This window comes from Caloenas nicobarica, chromosome 19 (genome assembly GCF_036013445.1).
Source record: "Caloenas nicobarica isolate bCalNic1 chromosome 19, bCalNic1.hap1, whole genome shotgun sequence".
Taxonomy (NCBI): Eukaryota; Metazoa; Chordata; class Aves; order Columbiformes; family Columbidae; genus Caloenas; species Caloenas nicobarica.
Window position 1 is genome coordinate 4169845 of NC_088263.1, and position 20031 is coordinate 4189875.

At 51.5% G+C, this 20031-nt stretch overlaps 1 protein-coding gene across 1 annotated transcript in view; it reads right to left on the bottom strand.

The window, feature by feature from the left end:
• Positions 1 to 20031, bottom strand: part of ASTN2 (astrotactin 2) — a 318934-nt gene that overhangs the window by 67110 nt on the left and 231793 nt on the right. The window contains exons 18-19 of the mRNA XM_065648278.1: positions 15927 to 16060; positions 14686 to 14834 (exon numbers count right to left, since the gene is read on the bottom strand). Coding sequence (XP_065504350.1) covers positions 14686 to 14834; positions 15927 to 16060 — 283 coding nt within the window. The remainder of the gene's footprint in view (positions 1 to 14685; positions 14835 to 15926; positions 16061 to 20031) is intronic.

A 20031-nucleotide genomic window follows, 5' to 3' on the forward strand; every position in this document is an offset into this window, starting at 1 on the left:
ATGCTGTTCAATTGTTTCATCTTACGGTAGCACCTCAATGTCCCAAGGGAGATCAGGGTCTTTCTGGGAGAGATCTTAAACACATACATACGAGCAGACAACTCTTGCTTCGAATACTGTCACCATCAGAGTCCCACATCAGTTTTGTACAGACACAGATGGTAAAAACCCCTCCAAATCAACCTATGTCTGCACGGATTCCCCATGGCTGTATTTACTGAGGTGGGTGGGTTAATGCTCCTAACATACCACATCTCATTAAATATTTCTCCAAAGTGGAATTCAGCAGGAAAAAGGGAGCACAAGCACCAAGAGTGCATCCTCTCAAACACAGCCTCCACCCCAGGGCTGGACATCACCACCCAGACGGAAAACCCTCGTTTACAACCAACAGAAAGAGAGGAGACAGCATCCTCCAGCCCCCACACCTCACCCACCAGGGACCAACCTGCCTACATTGTTCTTTTCCCCAGCCAAAACCATTCTGTGAATTTAACCTTAACTTTCTTAATAGTTTGGGGCTGATGAACATGGTATTCTTGACGTCGCTAATGTTTGTGAAAAAAAACAAATGAAAAAAAGAAATAAAGAAGCAAAACACGCAGCTGCAGACTGCGCTGGGTTTCACTGTGGTTGACATTTACAGCCTACAGTGGCTGTGGTGAGGATGACAAACTGGGGTGGCCAGTGGTACTGCTGGAAAAGCTGGTCTGGGTGTTCTGGGCAGGGCTGTGCGATGGGATGGGCGGGCACCCACCCTGCGGACACCCCTCCAGCATCACCACGAACACCAAGAGGTTCTTCTCCTGGCAGGGGCACCTCTGCTCTCTGGGTCATCACAGCGGTGGGACGCGCTTGCCTAGAGGTTCTTGTGGAAAGGCACGAGGTTAATTTGTGGGGGGTAATGGCTCATTTCAGCCTTTAATTCTCTCTGGCAGACCTAAAGTCCCGCTTGACTGTTCTGCTCAACTTCTCACCCAACCCCAGGCAGGTCCCTCCATCCCCTCGGACCACGGGCAAGGACCGGTCCCAGCACATGCCATGCCCGGTGCAACCGGACCACCAGCCCCAACACACCCACGACACTGGGTGGAGGATGCTTGGGCATTGTTCTCTTAATTATTCACAAATCAAGACAAGCTGCCTAATTAGGAAAAGAAAAAAAGACTCTCGCTGGAGATCAGCTGCTCAAGACATGTTTTGCTGATTGCTCCTAAGAGCGGAGAGAAGGGGGACGCTCCTCGCTTTCTCTGCCAGCTTTATGAACACACACAACAGCGTTTGCGAGATAATTTGGTGGTCACAGAGGACTGGGTTTTATTCCTGAATTGAAAACTGGCTATTAAACATCATTTAAAGAACAAAATAAAAATAAAACAGCAATTTCTTATTTTATTCTCTCCCCATCATCATCATTAACCTTCTATCTGCATAATATCCCTCTGCCAAGGATCTTCAACTGAGTAATAAAATTTTAGTACTTAAATCTTGTCAGTGCTCTGGAAGGGAGTATTCTTCTCATTTCAGAGACAGGGAAACCAAGGCACAAAGAACTGAAATGACCTGCTCAAAGTCACACTGAAAATTATTAGCTGAGGCAGGAATAGATCCCCCAAGCCCCAAACCCCAGGAGGCAGCGTGCCCACAGATACACTGGTCTTACAGGCCAATTAGCTTTTATGGAAATGTTTAAGGAAACACTTCTTTTCAGAGGCTCTGCCTGCTAATTTACTCCCAAGCTTTGTCACTCGTGAGCAAGAGCGTCTCAGTTTTAGGCTGTCAAGGAGCAACTCAGCCCCTTCCCTTGCTTGAGACAAATACGCTTTCAGCAAGTAAAGATCTGACAACACAGAGCAGCTCGCTACACGCTGGTTAAAAAAAGGGCTGGAAGAGGTTTTTCTGTGGGTCCCTGCCTACTAAGTAAGTCTGATTGCAGAGACTTTGTCAAAAAAAAAGGGCTTTGCACAGAGACGCAGGCATGGGGACCACCGGGCTGTGGGCACGGATGCACACTTTGCTTTCCAGTATGCTGCTCTGTTAGGAGCAAAGCTGATTTTTCACCTAAATCCTCAATGTCACTACCTAGATTCTGCCCTTGCGGGAGCCAGGAGAGAAAAGTAAGCAGGGGTAGAGAAAGACAGAAAGGATGGGAGCAGGCAAGCACAGGGCAGGAGAAATCAGACCCTTGTTTGCTTTCCATCTCCCTCTCTCTGCTGAGAAACAGTTAATAGGTTGCAAGGTTTCCACCCTTCCAGGACTGAGCCTTTTCCTCCCCTTTCGAGTGCCCCCTGCCTTCCTCCTCCAGCGACTGGGAAGCTGTGACTGCTCTCCACTGCTGACACCTCGGCTGCTCTGGAAACCCATGAACTGCTTGAGAAAGGTCAGCTGGCAGCCGCTGCATCCCTTCTCCTGCCTTCCCAGCCCCGATGGCCTCGGGCAGTGCAGGAGCCCCCTCTGTAGGCAAAGACGCACATTTTACCAGCCATCCTCTGCTTCTTGACATGTTTTTTTGGCAATGCACCTTCGTCCACCCCAACCCAAGCCCCCACTGCAGGGACAGAGGGAAGAGCAGGATGCAGGGCGCTGTGCCAGCCAGGGATCGGGTCTCTGCTCCAGTGCTCGTTAATAGATGGCCCCATTAAACACGATGAGAATCGAGGCTGGACATACAGCAGGACCGCAGATTTGCCATCAAAACAGGCGATGCCTTGCCAGCTTGCTGCTGGCAAAATAAAACAAGCACGTCTCTGTACGGCTCTGGGCTCCGGTACATCTCCAAGGTCCAGAGCTGCCCTCTCTCCAACCTCTCCAAAGCTGTCACCTACTTTTCTCCGGTCTCTTGCCAAACCCGAGCTCCCCGGTGCTGCATAAGCACTTTCCCAGCCCATGTTACGGGGGTTTTGGTGCAATCCCTTGTGGTACGACAAAAGGAAACCATCCATCCACAGTGCTCCTTCCCCATCCTCTCTCCTGCACCTCCTCACCCCACCGCATCATCCAGGTGATGCTCTCCAGCATTGCCACAGCTCCCCCAAACCACAGCCTTAAATCCAGCTCTGGTTCAAAATGACCCCATTTAGTCCATTAAAAATGCTGCAAAATTCCCCCCCAGCCACCAAGGAACTTCCTGGGGCCAGCAGCGAGTTAAGGGCAGATGAACAGCAGACCGGGAGTAGCTGAGGCAAAATTTCTGCCTGGATGCAAACAAGCTCTGTCCTTCCCAAAAGAAGAGGCTTTCTTGGGGTGGGAGGTTTGCAGCTGAGTCAAGGGCTTCTGGTAGTTGTTATCAGCCCCTATTCCTATGAAACAGTTCAACCACAGCTTTTGAGAAAATGTGAAAATTCAGCCGCGTTTACTGCTCTCTGTCCTCACCAGTTAGCGTCTCCTCCTCGGAGATGCTCAGCCTGTGCTCACTACATCCTTCTTCAGCCCTTCCACACCCCTCCCGCTCAGCCAAGCACCCAGTGTGTTTGCCAGCAGCCTCGTAAGGATTTGCTAACCCAGAGCAAGAACCCCCAGTTTTAGTTGGGAGAAACATCTCCTCTTACTTTGTACAAAGCCCCAAGAAGCATCGTTGCTCCCGCAGACACGTGCCCTATGACAAAAGCAGGGGACAAAATTAGAAAGGAAAATGATGAAGATCTAAAGCCAGCTTGTAGGTACCCTGAAATAATTTGATTTCTTTAATGTCCCAGGAGCACTCCTGTCCAAGATGTAACATTTCTCATTTTCATGTGGAGAAGTTCAGCACGTAACAAAAATATCTCAGGCTCAGTAATGAGGCAAGAAATCGTGCTTACGTAGCTGAGCAAGTAACATCACTCAACTTCCCTGTCCTTGTGGTAGAAGAAAAATGATTGGAGAATAAATTAATCCTAATAAATGTAGGATTCTGATCAGGCATACATAACCAGCAGTGTGTCTGCAGGATGAGCAATTGATGAAGTCATTGCTTCAAAGGTGCCTTGATACAATTAGCCACTTGTAAAATGCAGCAGAGGAGAAAAATCTCGCTCCTTTTGTTAAGGAGCATGAAAATGCTCCATGCATGGGAGTGATTTATGGATTACAGTGCAGTAAAATCAGAGCGTGCTGCAATTGAGGTCGTTCTCCCCAAGATGAAAGGCTGGGGGGAGATGAGTGAAAGGATGGACAGGATGCAGAAGAACCAGATGAAGGCAAAATGCCAACGTCACATTTCTGTGCTGTTGGTTTTCACCAGGGATTATTTCCCCTTTGCACGAATCATTGTGGGGGGGGGAAGTGGGCTTCACATGTAAAAGTGGTGCCACTGAAGATGAATCAAGTCATTAATCACCAGCATGAGTATCTGTAATTAGAGCTGCTGGGAGTCACCAGGCAAAAGTCAAAGGCTCTAACCAGATTATGGACAGAGCTGGACCGTTTTATGACTAATATCAGCAGATAAAGTGAATCACGTGCTCAAGGAGGGTGGCTGATGAGCATGAGGGGCAGGGAGGAAGGCATTTCCCATCCCCAACCCCGCTGCCCGGCTTTGGTGTCCACTGCACCATTTGCTCACCGCTATACACACAGACAGGAGGGCAGGGGGTCAGCCCGGCACTGCTTGCGGGGTACCCCAGGGGACAGGACCCTCCCCGCAGCACCCAGGGTGCAGGATCAGCCGGCTGACCCGGCCACGCCGAAGTGCGGTCGGTCCCGGCGCAGCTCTGTGTTCCTCACCACCGCGCCAGCTGTTTGCAGCTGGAGGAGGCAGGCAGATGCCGAGCAGCCGACCCTCGTGCCGCACAGCTGGGGCGAGCAGGGAGCATTTGTCCAGCTACCCGCATGTCCACTACCCACCTCTCGCCTTGTGTGGATGAACCGGGCGGCTTTCCCGTGTCCCCCGCCATCGCAGGCATCTCTCCAGCTCACACGCTCCCTTCTCCAGCCCCGTTCCCAACAAGCCCCGACATGTCTCTCCGCAGCCATGGCTTCCAGGACAGGAGGGAGCAGGGAGGCCAGGAGCTGGGGCCAGGCAGAGCAGGAGCCAAAAGTCCTCTCAGCCCCCCCCGGGAGGGAATGCACAGCCTCTCACTAGGTTGAGGGGCCCCAGCGCCCAATTTCCAGCAGCTATTGCTGCTTCTCTCAGCTCATTCCTTGAGGACTGGAAAAGGTCTGGGAGAGTTCAAAGAAAGGTCTTCAGCTTAAATAAGGTCTCATGCCTTTGTCCCCAGAGAGCAGGGTGCTGAGACAGAGCTGCACTGCTGGACACCATCCTGGGGGCATCTGGCAGAAGCAGCTCCATCAGCTGCAGGGCTGTGGGAGGAACCCCAGGGAAGTCGGGATGCTGAGCAGGAGTAGTTCCCGTGGCCACTGCACATTGTCCCAACAGGGTCCAGTGTGCCCCAGGACACCCAGATGAGATGGCCATTTCCCAGCTGCTAGAGCAGACCTCATGGCTTCTTGTAGCTATCGCTCCTGCTCGCCTGGGCCCCAGCAGGATGGGCACATTCACCTGGCTTTGACACTCTCTCCATCCACCAACGTGACACTGAGGTTGTCTAGAGGAACAGGATATTTTAGATCTGAAAATAATCTGAAGCCAAGCATGGACTTTTGAGCCTTAAGAGAAGACACCACAGTAAGTATTAACTTTACATGAATTTACACCCCTTGCTCTTAACTGGCTCTTCTAGATTTAGAGTCCACACACAATTTTTGACCATCATTGCCGAGTGCCTCAATTCCCCAGGCTGCACAATGAAGCTGGTGAGATTTATCAGTTCCCACAGATGACAGCACGGGATAAAGGAAAGCCAAATATTCTCTGTGGTTGTGCACAAGCTCTCCTCTCGCAGCACAGCCACACTGGAGAGCGGGGTCCCTCAGCCACACCTCAGCACTCCTGACTTCACCCTCACCCTGGGCATGTGTTCAGCACCAGGGAAATGAGCCTCATTAAAGCCAGCTAATTGACCTAGCTGCATAAGACCAAGGGGTCTCTCTGGAGCTGAAATTCAGGTCTTCTCAGTGGGGTAATGACCATATTGGTGAGGCCAGTCCTAAGGACAGCCCGGCCAAGGATGGCAGAACGACTGCAGAAGTTGGGTTGTTATACAGGAAGAGGCACTGCCAGGCTCTGAGCTCCGGGGAGGTATTTCCTACCCTAGTGTCACCCTGTTTCATCAGGGTGAGTCATCAGGCCACCAGGAAAGACCTCAGGACTTTGCCTCCGCAGTCGTGATCAGAAACTTCCTTTATTAAATTAAGGACCATCCCCTATCTGTCATCTCAGTGTTAATGAAAAGAAACGGGGGCTGGAGGAGCGCTGCAGACCAGCGCCTGGAGCCAGGCTTGGCTCAGCAGAGCTCACGTCCAGCAGCACTGCAGAGCTGCTCCCGCACACGGCAGCGGGAACGGCAGGAGGTATTAACCCCCACCCCAAGCACGTCTCCAGAATAAACATGGTGGTTTCCCCTCATCCAGTACTCCTCTGGATGCTGCTTCAGCGCAGCATCCCTAATCAGTACTGCTCTGAAACACTCGTTTGGCCACAGGGACAAGCTCATCTCACTGGTTCTGCCTGGACCAACGTGACATCCTTCTTCAAATACATCGCTCACGTGGGGCAGAGGAACACTCGCTGCTCTTAGTGATCCCCTCTGAGACGTATCAACCCCTTCCCCACAACTGGCACGACACATGCAAGCTAGGAGGAAGATCTTACTTGGTCCGAACAAGAGCAGTTCAGAATATGAAGCTTTTTCTATCCCAGGGATTCTACAGATGTAATGCCCACTTGAATTAAAAATGTTCTCTCATCTGCAAGCAAGCTCCAGCAGCAGGTCAGCACCACCGACCCCTGTCCCCAGCAAAGGAAAGGTCACGGTCCTGTTCTCTGGAAGAGCAGGATTACAGGGGTGGAAAGAGTTCAGAGACAGTCGCTCCCAGCAAAGACCAAGTCAACCCGATGCCGAGATAAGACCGTTCCTTGACCCCACCATGCAGACCCCACCAGTGGGAACCCAGCAGGGGAATGCCGCAGAATATCCACTCTATCCCCTATAACCCAAACTAGCCACAGCAGTATTTCCTATTATGTCTCCATAACCTAATCTGACCCCCTCTAGGGTCTCCAGATTAATATCTGAGAAAGCTCACCAGTCCAATCACCCAATTACAGGGAGGAAAGGTTGATCCTATCTAAACATCATCAAATGTAACATAGACCCAGCTCCTAAGGGCCAGATCTCAATCCCTAGCAAGCTGAACAAACTGGGAAGGGGTCACGGGGGAGATGGAGAGGGTCCCTCCCAGTTCTTGTATCATACGAAACCTGCAGGAGGAGCAGCTATTTTAATTGGCAAATCCCTTGACTTGAGGCTTAAATCCCTCTCCATTTTTGCTTAACTTCCTTCACACCAAAGCAGTGTGGGGAACAGGTGACAAAATCATAAAATCACAGAACAGTTTGGGTTGAAGGGACCTTCAAAGCTCCCCCAGTGCCCCCCCTGCCATGAGCAGGAACATCTGCACCAGCTCAGGTTGCTCAGAGCCCCGTCCAGCCTGGCCTGGGATGTGTCCAGGGATGGGGCATCCACCACCTCTCTGGCCAACCTGGGCCAGTGTTTCAATCACCTGACAAAGCGGAACACATGGGAAACCTCAACAGCAGCCAGCAGGGTGGAAAACAGACTTCCCCATCCCATCCAGGATCTCATCTCGGGCTTTGGCTAGAATGAGAAGAACACGCGAAATCTCCAGAAAGATCCTAACCTGGCGGGGAATCCCAGTCTGGTTGTCCTTCAGAACCCATCCAAAGGGAAGACCCACGTTTTTTGCTCAGCAAGCATGCCCAAGTTTCCTCCCAGAGCATGGTTGTGCTGCATCCACAGATGCTCCACAGCCTTAATTTTCCAAGTAGCTCGGGGCTGCATTGCCAAGTACCAGCTTTGCAAACACAGACTAAGCTTCCCTCCAAATTCTAGCCACAATTTATTGATTAGAAAAGCCTGTCTAGTCAATAAAGGCTTCTACAAAAAGGTTCCACTGAACTATGCTCACATGCCGCAATCCATCTATGTCGCGGCCTTCACTTTTGATGCCTTCTGACAAGATGGATTTGTGGACTTGACTTTTCCAGATCAGGAGAAACTTAATCCTAGAGGATAAAATTACAGACCACTAAAAAAAAAAAGCTCCATAACTGGCCTCATTAACTGTCATTTAAGAAGTTCAGAGCCTTCTTAGCTAGAAGGGAGCATCTCCAGCTGTCCTTTGCTTTGGAGGAGAGGTAGCTCTGACCAGGCAGCACAAAGCCCTTGGCAAACACTGTTGCTTGTAAAGGGCAGGACACACTCGTGGCACCATCCAGGCTGCTCCATCCTCCGCAGTCAGCAGGGAACAGGCAGACAGCACCAGCTCCCCACCTATGAAATTATTTGGGAGAATGAGAAGATAATGCCCAGTTCCATCCAAAAGGTGTCTGGGCAGATAAAAACCCACAAACGAAACCTGGAACGACCATATGGAAATGTGAATTAATGAAATATTTCAGCAACTGACTCAATCCTAATTGAGAGCTGAGAGCCCTCCACCTCCCTTCTGCTTTCCAGGATACAAAAACGACACCGGTAGGTGGAAATAACTACAGCTGTCCCAGTGGGAGAGAAGTCACTGCTTCACAGTGAGCGTAATGGCCAAAATTAAGCACTTGCTTAGTGGGTGTTACACAACACATCCCAGGAAGCAGCTTCCAAAAACTTGACCTTCTCTTTAAAGGCGCTTTTTTTTTTTCCCCTTTGAATAGTCCTTCCTTTTGCTGACAAGTGAAGTGGATTCAGCACTCCAGAAGGGTATTCTGGGTGTTGAAAACATCTTTACCCGCGTGCTAGCTCCAGGAGAGGCAGCAACAACGGCAGTTTCCACGCAGCAGAGCCCAGGCGCCCTGCGCCCAGGAGATCAGAGATGCAGATCAGAAATGCAGCTCTGCCACATTCCCATCCCCAGCACGCGAGCTAGTCCTCACCGAGTGGTGGTTGGGATCCACCAAACACCTGCCCGCCGAGGAACCAGCTGAGATCCACCAGGCAGATGACCAAGGAACGAGCAGGTAGAGGCAACCAAGCAGTGAGGGTAAGACTGGCAATAGGGGGTCACCAGCTCCTGACCGCCATCAGGTCCTGTTCTACTTTGGTGATGTTCAGGGATCTCTTCAGAACATGAGTCAAACACACAGAGGCCCCCTGAAAGAGCTGCCTATCGTTCCCAAGCTGAGCAATAACCTTCCTCGCCACTAGCACAGAATTATTTTGGTTGGAATAGACCCTTAGGGTCACCATAACCTAACTCTAGCACTAAACCATGTCCCTAAGAGCCTCATCTATACGTGTTTTAAACCCCTCCAGGGAGAGCAGCAGTCTGGTATCACAGACAGGGAGAGCAGAACTGCTCTCCTGAAACAAACAGACACTGGGGGTCTCTGCCAAGTCTCAGTTTGGGATCCACCAGCTGCAGAGCCCGCATTCCCTGGGCCAACCGATAAATCAAAAACCTTCTACGAGAATGGCACCTATGTTAATATAGGTGCCCCAGCTCTACAGAGAGAGCTTAGCCTCCACAGGGCTATACAGAAACGGTCAGTACCATCACTGACACTCAAGATCGTCTGTGTCTTTAACAACAACTGGTTTAAACATTCATGCTCTAACATCCTCCACACTTTGTTGGCATGAATTAAAACTCTGGATTTTCACATATTTACCCAACTCCTGGCTGGACCTGAAGCTCCTACAGCTTTCTAAGGGCAGTGTCAACTCCTAATACTCCCTCTGGTGCCCGGCCCGTTTGGAAGGCAGCTCCTAAAGATGATTTTAAGGCACGCAATAGGAACGCAACCTGGTCATACAGACAGTGCACCGACTCCTTCCTGACAGGCACAGTATTTGTTCTGGCCAGATAGTTTTTTCCTCCTCTTCTTCCAGCCTATCCCTGGTTTCCACATGACAGTAGCAGCACAGCCTGCACACACAAGGGTGTGCTGGAAGTGACGGTTGCCATAGCTATATCTATACAGCCCCGGCCATCCAGACACGTCAGAACGATGCTCTACAGAACACAGTGAAGTTATAAATAAGATACGCTCAAGCCTCAACGTGGAGCACAACTCGCAAGTGTACAAAACGCTAAGCCTTCTGGTTAGACCTCATTCGCCTTCTTTTATAGACGTGATGCTAATCCAAAGGTTCCTCTGCAGAGCAGCATCGCTCCAGAGAAGTCTGTAACGCCGGCGTGGTGACATGCGCAGGTTTTATGTACCCATACCCTCAACTTCTGCACATCGTTCTGCCCGGTCTTTTCTCCAGACATCCCCACAGCCCCAGCTTACCCATCAGTTCTTCTCCACACCAGTTCTGTATATAGAAGGCCCTGACATACTAAAAAACTGACCAAGCCATCAAAATCTGATTCTCCTGCTCTGAGGTCTACGTGACCCGTAACAAGCTCACTCCGCAGTCTGTGTTTCTGTTCTCCTCCTTTCTTGAAAGACTACAAGCTGTTCTGGATGAGGACTACCTCTTCTTACAAACATAAACACTGCCCAGCCAAAGCGACACAGAAGCTGCCAGGATTCCTTGATGTCGTGAGAAATAAAAAAGCTTGGGAGCCTTGGCATCTTGTGACTGAAAAAAGCAAATTAGCAGTGGACTTTTCTGTTGTATACTTTCTTCAGCTAATACCCCACAATCATAAAATCATAGAATAGTTTGGGTTGGAAGCAACCTTCAAAGCTCCCCCAGCGCCCCCCCTGCCATGAGCAGGGACATCTGCACCAGCTCAGGTTGCTCAGAGCCCCGTCCAGCCTGGCCTGGGATGTCTCCAGGGATGGTTCATCCACCACCTCTCTGGCCAACCTGGGCCAGGCTCTCACCACCCTCTGCAGGCACACGGTGGCCACCCCCAAACCCCCCCCGGTATATGTTCAAAGACCGGAGACATGGGCAGGAAGGGAAAAACACTGCACCAGGGAGAGGAACACTGAGAAAGGGACTGAGGAACTCCCAGAGTTACAAAGCATCACAGCAGTGCCACAGCCACCACCCCAGAGTGGCACAGCCCCTGCCAAGCCCACAGACCCAAACCCATCACATAGCAAAAGCTCAGCCCCCCATCCTCCCCCAGCCATCCCCAGTCCTGCTCTGTGTGTGCTACAAACACATTGAAAGCGCTTTTCTTTACTTTTAGACCTTGCATTTTGCACACTCGCAGCAGCCGCCACAACCTGCGCCGGTCCCCAGGTAGGTCTGACCACCCAGAGATGGTCCAGGTGGTGCTGAACCAGGCACAGGTCTGCCTGTCCCCACTGAAGGATTTCACCCATCACCTTTCAGACAAGGCCTCAGCTCCCAACCTTAAAACCAGGGAAAGGATCCTTCTGTCCTTCTGCCCATCACAGGCTGGAGGATGCAGGACCGTCTCCGTCCCAGAGCTCAGCTCCCACTGTGGCACCTTCTAAGCCAGGGCCACCACAACGAGCAACAGTGACACCCCAGATCACCCATCCAGCACAGGCAGGGACACAGCCCGGCTACAGCAACCAGAACCAAGACATAAAAAGCACTTTGCGTCGCAGTCATGTTGTGCCCTCGTCCCTCCCCCTCATCCCCTTTGGAGCTTCTTAACTTCAGAAACCTTCCTCCAGAGGAGTGTTGGAGTGACAGAAAACATTTTCCAAGCCTAATATCAGTTCCAGATGTTCGCAGCCATTTCAGTTTGTACCTCACCCTGTAAAACACATTTCTCCCTCTTCCTCTCTCAAGTGCAGCGCCTGCTTCGTCCATGACATAATGCGCTGGCGGGCTCGGCTGTGCACACACACACACGCTCGCACCCTCTTCGAGAGCCCCATGTTCAAACAAAGAGCATCACTCAACTACAAAGCCGTCGCGCACATGGAGTTATGAGTAATTTCCACAAGTTTTAATAAACAGTTTGGGATGTAATTGCTCTCCGTCTTCTCTGCTGGCTCCCGAGTGGAGAGCCGCTCGCTCCCCACGTGCTGGTGTTGAAAGCGCGGTTTGTTTCGCACACAGCTTCACCTCCTATTCGCCTCAGATGGTCCAAGGGCTGTGTTTTTCTAAGCACCAGTAACAAGCCTCTTTAAAAAGCACGTACAGCCAGGGGCAGCCGACCCAGGCAAGCTCCCAGCTCCTTCACCCCGTCCCGCAGCATCGCCAGCCCGCGAAGAGCCCGGCAGGGAGCACAGGGGACACGCGTTCCACCAGCCTCAAAACTCCCTCCCAACTCTGCTCCAAGAAGAACAGCAACAAATATTTTCCGTCTCAAGGGAAAGGCTTCTACCTTCCAGTTGCGAAGAAGGGGGGAGGCCAAGGAGTTTTGCAAGGGTAAGAGACTGGAGGTTTTTGGGGGGCAGGAGGGAAGCAGAAGGCAGGTTAGGCAGGGGCCAGGTACCATCTAACTTGCTGTGAGGCTGAAAAGCAGGTTGGCACAGCTCTAGCCCCAACCAGTGCCAAGAATCCCAATAAAAAGTGACTACAACTGCAATAAAACAAACAAAAAATAATACGAGCACAAATAGCCCAAGCATTTAAACTCAAGGGATCTCAGGGATGAACGGCAGCAGCCTCGAGAACCCTCAAACCTTGCAGGACCCTCCCAGCCTAGCTGATACCAGTGGTGCACATCCTGCTCCCACCTGCCAGGAGACCGACGGGGAAGGAAGATGTGCCAGTATCCATCAAAAGCCACCCAAATTCCATAACCCGTACCCTTCTTCTGAAGATTCCCCCCTTCTGTGGTTGACATTGTTTTTCTGGATGCTGCTCAGGTGGGCTGGAGATGTGCTGCAGCATGACAGGGGGGTGATGGGGCACCCATGGCAGGGTTTTTGGCCAGGTGAAGCACGGTACCAAGCGAAGCCTCTGAGAGCTGTAGCCGTCAGCATCTCCGCAAACCCACACAAGGTATTTGCAAGAATAAAGTCATCTGGCATTAGGGGCCTGTAGGGTAAGAAAGGAATGAAGGCAGCAATGTCGTTTGGTTATAAACAACAAGGAGGGGGGAAAAAAAAAAAAAAAAAAAGATTTAGGATTGGCTTTTCTCTTTAATTGTTAATGGGGTCATTCCGTCCAAAAGGTCCCCCAGAGCAGAGAGAGGGGAGGGCAGCTCTCCACAATGAATTCAATTGCCTGTCAAACACATGGCAGTCATAAAAGGAAAATAATAATAATAATAATAATAATCTGTATTTCCTACTCTGGCTGCCAGGCAAAGATCCAGCCACTTCAAAGGAAAAAAACCCCACGTTTCCCTGGTTTGGCCTCACCTGACTGATGTGTGAGCAATCTGGAATCCCCATCCAAAACAAAGCCCCTCCTTTGGTGGCTTGTTTTCTTTCTCCATTACATAGAGAGTGCCCCTCCAAGATAAAGAACAAGCTTTCTTCCATGCCGGGAAACTGGAAACATAACCCAGGGGCCATGGCCACATCGGGCAGCTCTGGAAGTGGATGCTGGCAAGAAGGTGTAGGAGAAAGCTCCCATGGGACAGGGCTGGATATGAGCCAGGAACCAGAGCTCCTTCTCATGGGGGTCTCCACAAACAGCCGGGGCCTCCCAGGACGTGGGGCTCTGGCTCTCTACAACAGGTAAAAATCCAGCTCCCGTAGCGCAAAAAATTTGGATATGATGGTGAAAAAACCTGTAGAAGCAGAACGGATGGGCCTGAGAACAGAGAGACTGAGAACTTCCCTGTGGCTGTGAGCTGGAGCAGTTGGCTCCGTGGCAGCACGTGGCAGCAGAGGGTCTTACGAAATTAGTGAGGAGAAGAAAGAAGCCACCACAAATTCAGTACTGCCAGTGTCTGGGGGAAGGGGCCCTTTGCACAAAGGTAAATATCTACTTTGGTCAACAACACTGGCTGCCCCTGACATGTCACCTGAGCTTCTTTAACAAACAACATCCAAAATCCTTGAGCAAAAAGCTGTAGGAGTTTTTGCCTGGCTTTCCATGCATCGCTCAAGGTATCAAGTGCTATTTTTTGAAATACACCGTTGATTCACCCAAATCAAACGCCATCCTTCACACCCTTGCCCAGCAGCTTCTGGAGCGTGGCTTGAATTGCTGACAAAATCTTTGCAAGGCTCAAAGTGCTCAGTCCAAGCCTGAGCTGGGAATCAAACTCCAACACAGGGAAGTTTCAGGTTCCCCTGGAGACGTTTTTTGCTGCTTAAATGATCTCTCTAAATTTTGCAGACTACAAGTTACTTCAATAGGTGTTCAAGGCAACTTAAAGTGTTCTTTCAAAGGCTGGCATGCAATGCAATACTCACTGGAACAGACCAACAAAGCTCTTGAGTTGTTGGGGACTGACCTTCCTCCCAGACCCATCACCCTGTAGCATTTCAGCCCAATCAATTAAGCAGTCACTACAGTCAGAAACTCCAACTCACAGCCCTCCTACCCAAAAAGAGGAAATCATTTCCTCTGCCAAGCTGCACTTTTGTATTTCCCCTTCTCCTCAAACACCTGCATCTGCGGAAGCCTTCAGAAACCTCTCCTGAATGGACCAGGTTTAATACCTCATGTAACACCTTGGACCTATGCACCATTCTCCACTAAAGCCGCATCTCCCAGCCAGGTGGGATGAATCGCAGTGCAACCTCGGCACCAGGAGGAATTTGCCCTTGGCAGCTGCACCCACCTGTGTAGAGGTCTGTGTCCGTGTACTCATCCACCTTCTTGTGCTGCAGGACGTAGTCAGACACCTTCGTCCCGATGGCAGGTTGCACGTCCAGCCATTCCAGGGACACCACGGTGCTGGAAGGCTCCACATTGGGGGAGAGCCGCAGGCTAGGCAGGAGATAGGAAAGAAACCAAAATAAGACATCAGCTCCCTTTCTGGGGAGGAATTCACCTCTACAAGCAGCACAACCCCAGGCAGGGCTCACACTTGTACACAGGGATGCACACAGGGGGAGAGCAGGTAGGTGAGCACAGAAGAACTTCCAGTTGAAGGTCAGTTAGGTCCAGTCTACTGCAATGTGTGTCCTTACCTGTCCCTGCTCCTGGAGAAGCCTAAGTCATGCAACCCCAAAAAATCCATCTAAAGGAGCCTTCATCTCCTGGGAGAACTGCTGAACTTCAGCAGCCCCAAGGGGAACCAAGGACCAGCTGCCCAGGAGCAAAAGAACAGAGGAGGATCCAGCTTAACCTTCACACACCCCAGTGGGGTTGAGCCTACAGGAGGGGAGGTCCAGTCCAGTGAACAAAGGCACAGGAGGGCAGTGGGGAGTGAAGGGGCAGGTGTGGCTGTGAATTTACCCAGCTGCAAACGAGCAAACCTCCGCTGGGTGTGAGCAAAAGAAAATGCAGGGCAGCTGTGCAGGAGCTCTTGCCCGGATCAGGGCCCACGTGGTGGGTGAAGGCAGAGCAGCTGCTGCTCTTTGCACCGGGGTAAACGACAACACAAAGCACAGCACTACGGAGAGCCCCACTCCAAACATATGAGAGTGTTTGTTGAACTTGGGATGGGAAACGAATCCCCTCTGAGGATACTGGCTCACTAAGAAGGTGTTCTGCTCCTCATGGATTGCTGGAGCCAGTCTTCCTGCTTTCTCAGCTAATTCCCCATCAGCTTGCTCCTGATTTGCTCTTGCTCTGACAAGCCACAACGAATTGCACCATAATTCCATTTCTTTCAGCATTTAAAATCCCATTCTACAAGCCCTGCTAATCAGGTGATGAAAATCTATAAGGAAACCTTCCAGGGCCACAGCCAGAGCCAGGATATCCTAAAGGCATCAGTCACACAGCGAGGAGCGCTGGACCACGGCCCCAGGGCTGGAAGGCGAGAGGAAGGAGATGGCCATGGGCTGAGCCTGTGGGGAAGGGGCTGGTGCTGTGGGGCTGTGACTTGTGGGAGGGGGTCACATCGATACGTACACAGGCGGAGGGAGAGGGCTGCAGTTTGGGAGTCCGTTCTCGTCGAAGGCGTTGAGGTCACACCTGCACCAGTCTTCGATCACGTCGCCTTTCCCCGAGCACCAGTATGAGCTCATCAGGGCTCCCTTGAAAGCCTGACATGAGAACAAAAAGCGTGAACACGTGTGCTAAAGACTCGGTGAAATCTGGCCAGCAGTTCGGCCTCGCAGTGCTGAGCGTCAGGGGTGCATGTGCACAGAGCAGCTGGGTCAGGAAACAGCGGGGTCCTTCCCAGCTCTGCCACAGCCTCTCCGCACAGCCCTGGGCAAGTCCCTTCACCTCCCTGTGCTATAGCACATCCCCATACCGGGGATACTGGTTCATCCCTGGGTGCTGGTTTTGGTGTGGGAACAGGGAGTGTTTGCACGTACAGAGGCGATCTCCTGCGATGGAGGACTGAGCTGCCTGAAGAAATGCAAATTTAAGACCATTTGTGACACTGGACATCGTACGCAGGGTACCTTTACACTGCTGTGCACAGTGAAAATCTTCCACATCTTCTTTCTGTCCCTAATAAGAATAAAGTAATTCCTACATCCCCAACAACATAGACCACTCCCAGCCTTCTTGTAGGTTTGTTATTTACATGAGCTGCCCTCCTGCAAAAAAATTGCTCCTTTATTCAATTGCACAAGGTATACTCACTAGCAGTATCTGGAAGAAAAAAATAAAATCCTGCAAAATACTTGCAGGGTGTTTCCCAGCTGGGCAGTCTCCCCTCAGCCTGACCAGGAGCCCTCCTAACCGCTCCTACTAATAACAACGGATCCCCAGAATAAGAGCTGACCATCTGCTGGGGTCTGAGGCTGAAACCCTTTGAGTGAATTCCCAAAGCCCTCCAGGTCTAACTCCACAGCGTCCTCCCTGCATTCATCTCACGGTTGGTGTCAGTCCCCACACTGCAGGACAGGGCATCCCTCGCTCCATACCCTGCGGTAGTTCTGACTTCACAGTGATCTCCCCTGCTACCTTTGCCTGTCGTGCCTAATTAAACCTCCAGCTTGGAAGAAAACACCTCTCCGTGCACACACGCACTGTCCCTGTTCAACCCGACCCTGTGGAGCCGCAACGCCCTGCTAGAATAATCGTAACGCCAAAACTTCAGCCACTCAAACAAACCTCTTTGTAATGCTTTTGACCTTTTAAAAGGCACTTTTCAGTGCCGAAACGCCTTCACGGGTCCTCATCCACGCCGAGCAGCCTCGCTGCCAGCCCCTGTGCAACCCAGCTCCCAGTAACACCAGTCCGCCCATTCCGAGCCGCCTGCGGATGCCTGGCCCCGACGATATCGCCCGGTTACGCCTTCAAGATAAAAACCTGCCCTTTGAGGAGGACAGGGATGGCTCCAGCGGCTGCGGCATTTAGCAGAAAACTCTAGGAAAAGCGCCATCCCGGGGAGGTTTCTGAAAAGGGGAGGTATAAATAGCGCCTGACGTCAGGGCTGCCATTGTCCGGGGTTTTGTCGCTCTCCCCAAACACCTTTAACGAGGCGCCTCGAGGCTCTCACGTCTGAAACATTTTCTGCTTCCAGGCATTTACAAAATGGGGCTCTTCCAGAATGAAAAAGAAAAAAGGAAAAAAAGGAAGGGAAAAACGTGAAAGAGAGAAAATGTGATGTTCTTTTGTTTCGTTCTTTAGAATGCAATTGAAGCACTGGGCTGGAAAGGGCATCGCAAAGTAATTGGAGAGCAGGGAAGGCAGAGGAGTTTATCTGACACATGGATAAATGGGTGCAGACGCTTCTGTGGAGAGCAGCGGGTCTGCACAGGATAGGAACAGAAAGCGATGCAGGTAGATGGATGGGGAAGCGTGTGCTCTCCCTAGGAAGCAGGATAAATACATATGTTGTGGGTAGACGTGTGTGCAGATGTACACTGTGGGCAAAGACAGATGTCTGGTGGTCCCTGGAAGAGCTGCACCATTACACCAACAGCACCACTCCGCTGTCACCCCGTCCCCAAACCCACCGCTCTGCATCCTCCCTCCCTGCGCATTCCTAACCCCAGGAAAAAATCCCACCCAACACCTCCACTCCCTTTAGCCCAATCCAATAGTTGATTCCTTCCTTCTATTTTATTTTTTCTGATGGTAAGTGCAAGGCTGGATGAGCAATCCCCTCTGCTTTGCCTGCCCGGCCTCGCGCACATTTTAATTAGATCCTGCAGGTACCCAGCCGTCATCTGCCTTGTGTCAACCTCCACGCAAACGAGGTTAGCTAATCGATGCGTCCTTCAATTGTCCTCATTAAGGCGAACACACCTACACGCGCTAACCAGGTTACCCGAGCCCGGCTCGGCCCGGTGCCGGCTGCTGCCTCCGGCCCGTTTCCAGCACCGGGTGACATCAAGGACAGGCTGGGGTGACAGGGGAGCCAGGACTCAGCTCCCCTCACCTTCCAGCAGGATTTCTAGCCAGGGGTTCCTAGGATTTTCCCGTCAGTGCCAGGAACTATGTATATCAAAGGGTGGGGAAGCAGCAAATGCAAACTTGTGACAGGGAAACGGGTAAGATTGTGCAGAAGGAAGGGATGAAGCTCTCCATATGAAGATGTTCACCATCACTTTAGGAGGCTCTACACTCTCTGTGGGGACACCAGCCCACTCCCTGGGGACACGCACTTGCTCCACAGAAACTCCAGGACAAACAGAGGGTCTGTTGCGATAGGACAAGGGGTGATGGTTTTAAACTAAAGGAGAAGAGATTCAGGCTGGACATGAGGAAGAAATTTTTGTGCTTGATGGTGGTGAGAGCCTGGCCCAGGTTGGCCAGAGAGGTGGTGGCTGAACCATCCCTGGAGACATCCCAGGCCAGGCTGGACGGGGCTCTGAGCAACCTGAGCTGGTGCAGATGTCCCTGCTCATGGCAGGGGGGCACTGGGGGAGCTGGGAAGGTCCCTTCAGCCCAAACTATTCCATGATTCTACGGTCTCAGTGAGTTTTGAGGACTCTGTGGTCCTCCCCACCCTGAAGCTGGCTGTAGCTTTGCTGTAGTTCACACACAGTCCACCTGTCCTTCCCTCGCCTCCCCCAGCCTGGTCCAGCCACCGGCTGCACTGGCAGAAGCTGCTCTTGGTTCTCGGCAGAGATCCGCAGCTGGCATCTCCTTCCCCTGCAAAAGTGACAGCTTTAACCAGCCCAGCCCCAAAGGCACCTGCAGGCACGTGCTCCTCCATGCGTGGTAACCACATGAAAAGCTCTCCTTCCCTTTCTCCTTCTGACAGCATAGCCCAGGAGAGATGGGACTGCTCACACAAACCCAGAGAAAGAGCAGCTGCCACCTAAACCAGGGACCCAACAGCACAGGGAGACCAAGAGCAATGGACAAAGGATGCAGCGAAGATGCTGAGACACATCCCAAAGCCAGCTGCAGCCTTCAGGAGAGCTGCAGATGGGAACACAGAAGGACAACCCTGGTCTGTGGTTGCTGAGAACCATCTTCCCCTCCAGCCTCGGTGTGGGCACCTCCACACCTCCTGTCTTTCCCTGCTGCCATCCTCGGAAACGTCCAGCAAATGCTCTCCTCCCTGCCAGGAGACAGCAGGTACAACAAGACGATCATCTCCAAAACCTCTGCATCAGATGCATCACCATGGTGGGCACACCAAGCTACCAAGCTGGGACAACCCAAGAGGCTCTGGAAGGGTGAAGGCCTTCCCAGGAGCAGCCCTGCCAGCTGGGGATGGCAGAGCGGTCCCCAACGCACCGTCCCGCACTTGCCAACCACTCCCCGGCATCTCAACGCCCCTCTGTGCCCTAAGGCAATTTAATCTTTCATTTAAAAGTATCCAAATTGTATTGTTTCCCTGTGAGTCAGCCCATTTAGTTTATGTCCTTCAGTGCCAGAGGGGAAATTTATGAGATGAGAAACTGGCTCGAAACGTTTATTTTCTAGATGACGAGTCATGCCATTAGATATATAGCATTATGAATCACAGGAACAGCATCTAATTTGCTCTTAAAGGTATAATAGGTCTGACTCCCCACACCCATGCACACACATATATTGGATTGATAGTTCCCCTATAGGATGACTAGTTCATTTGTTTTGACACAAGCAAGACTTACAG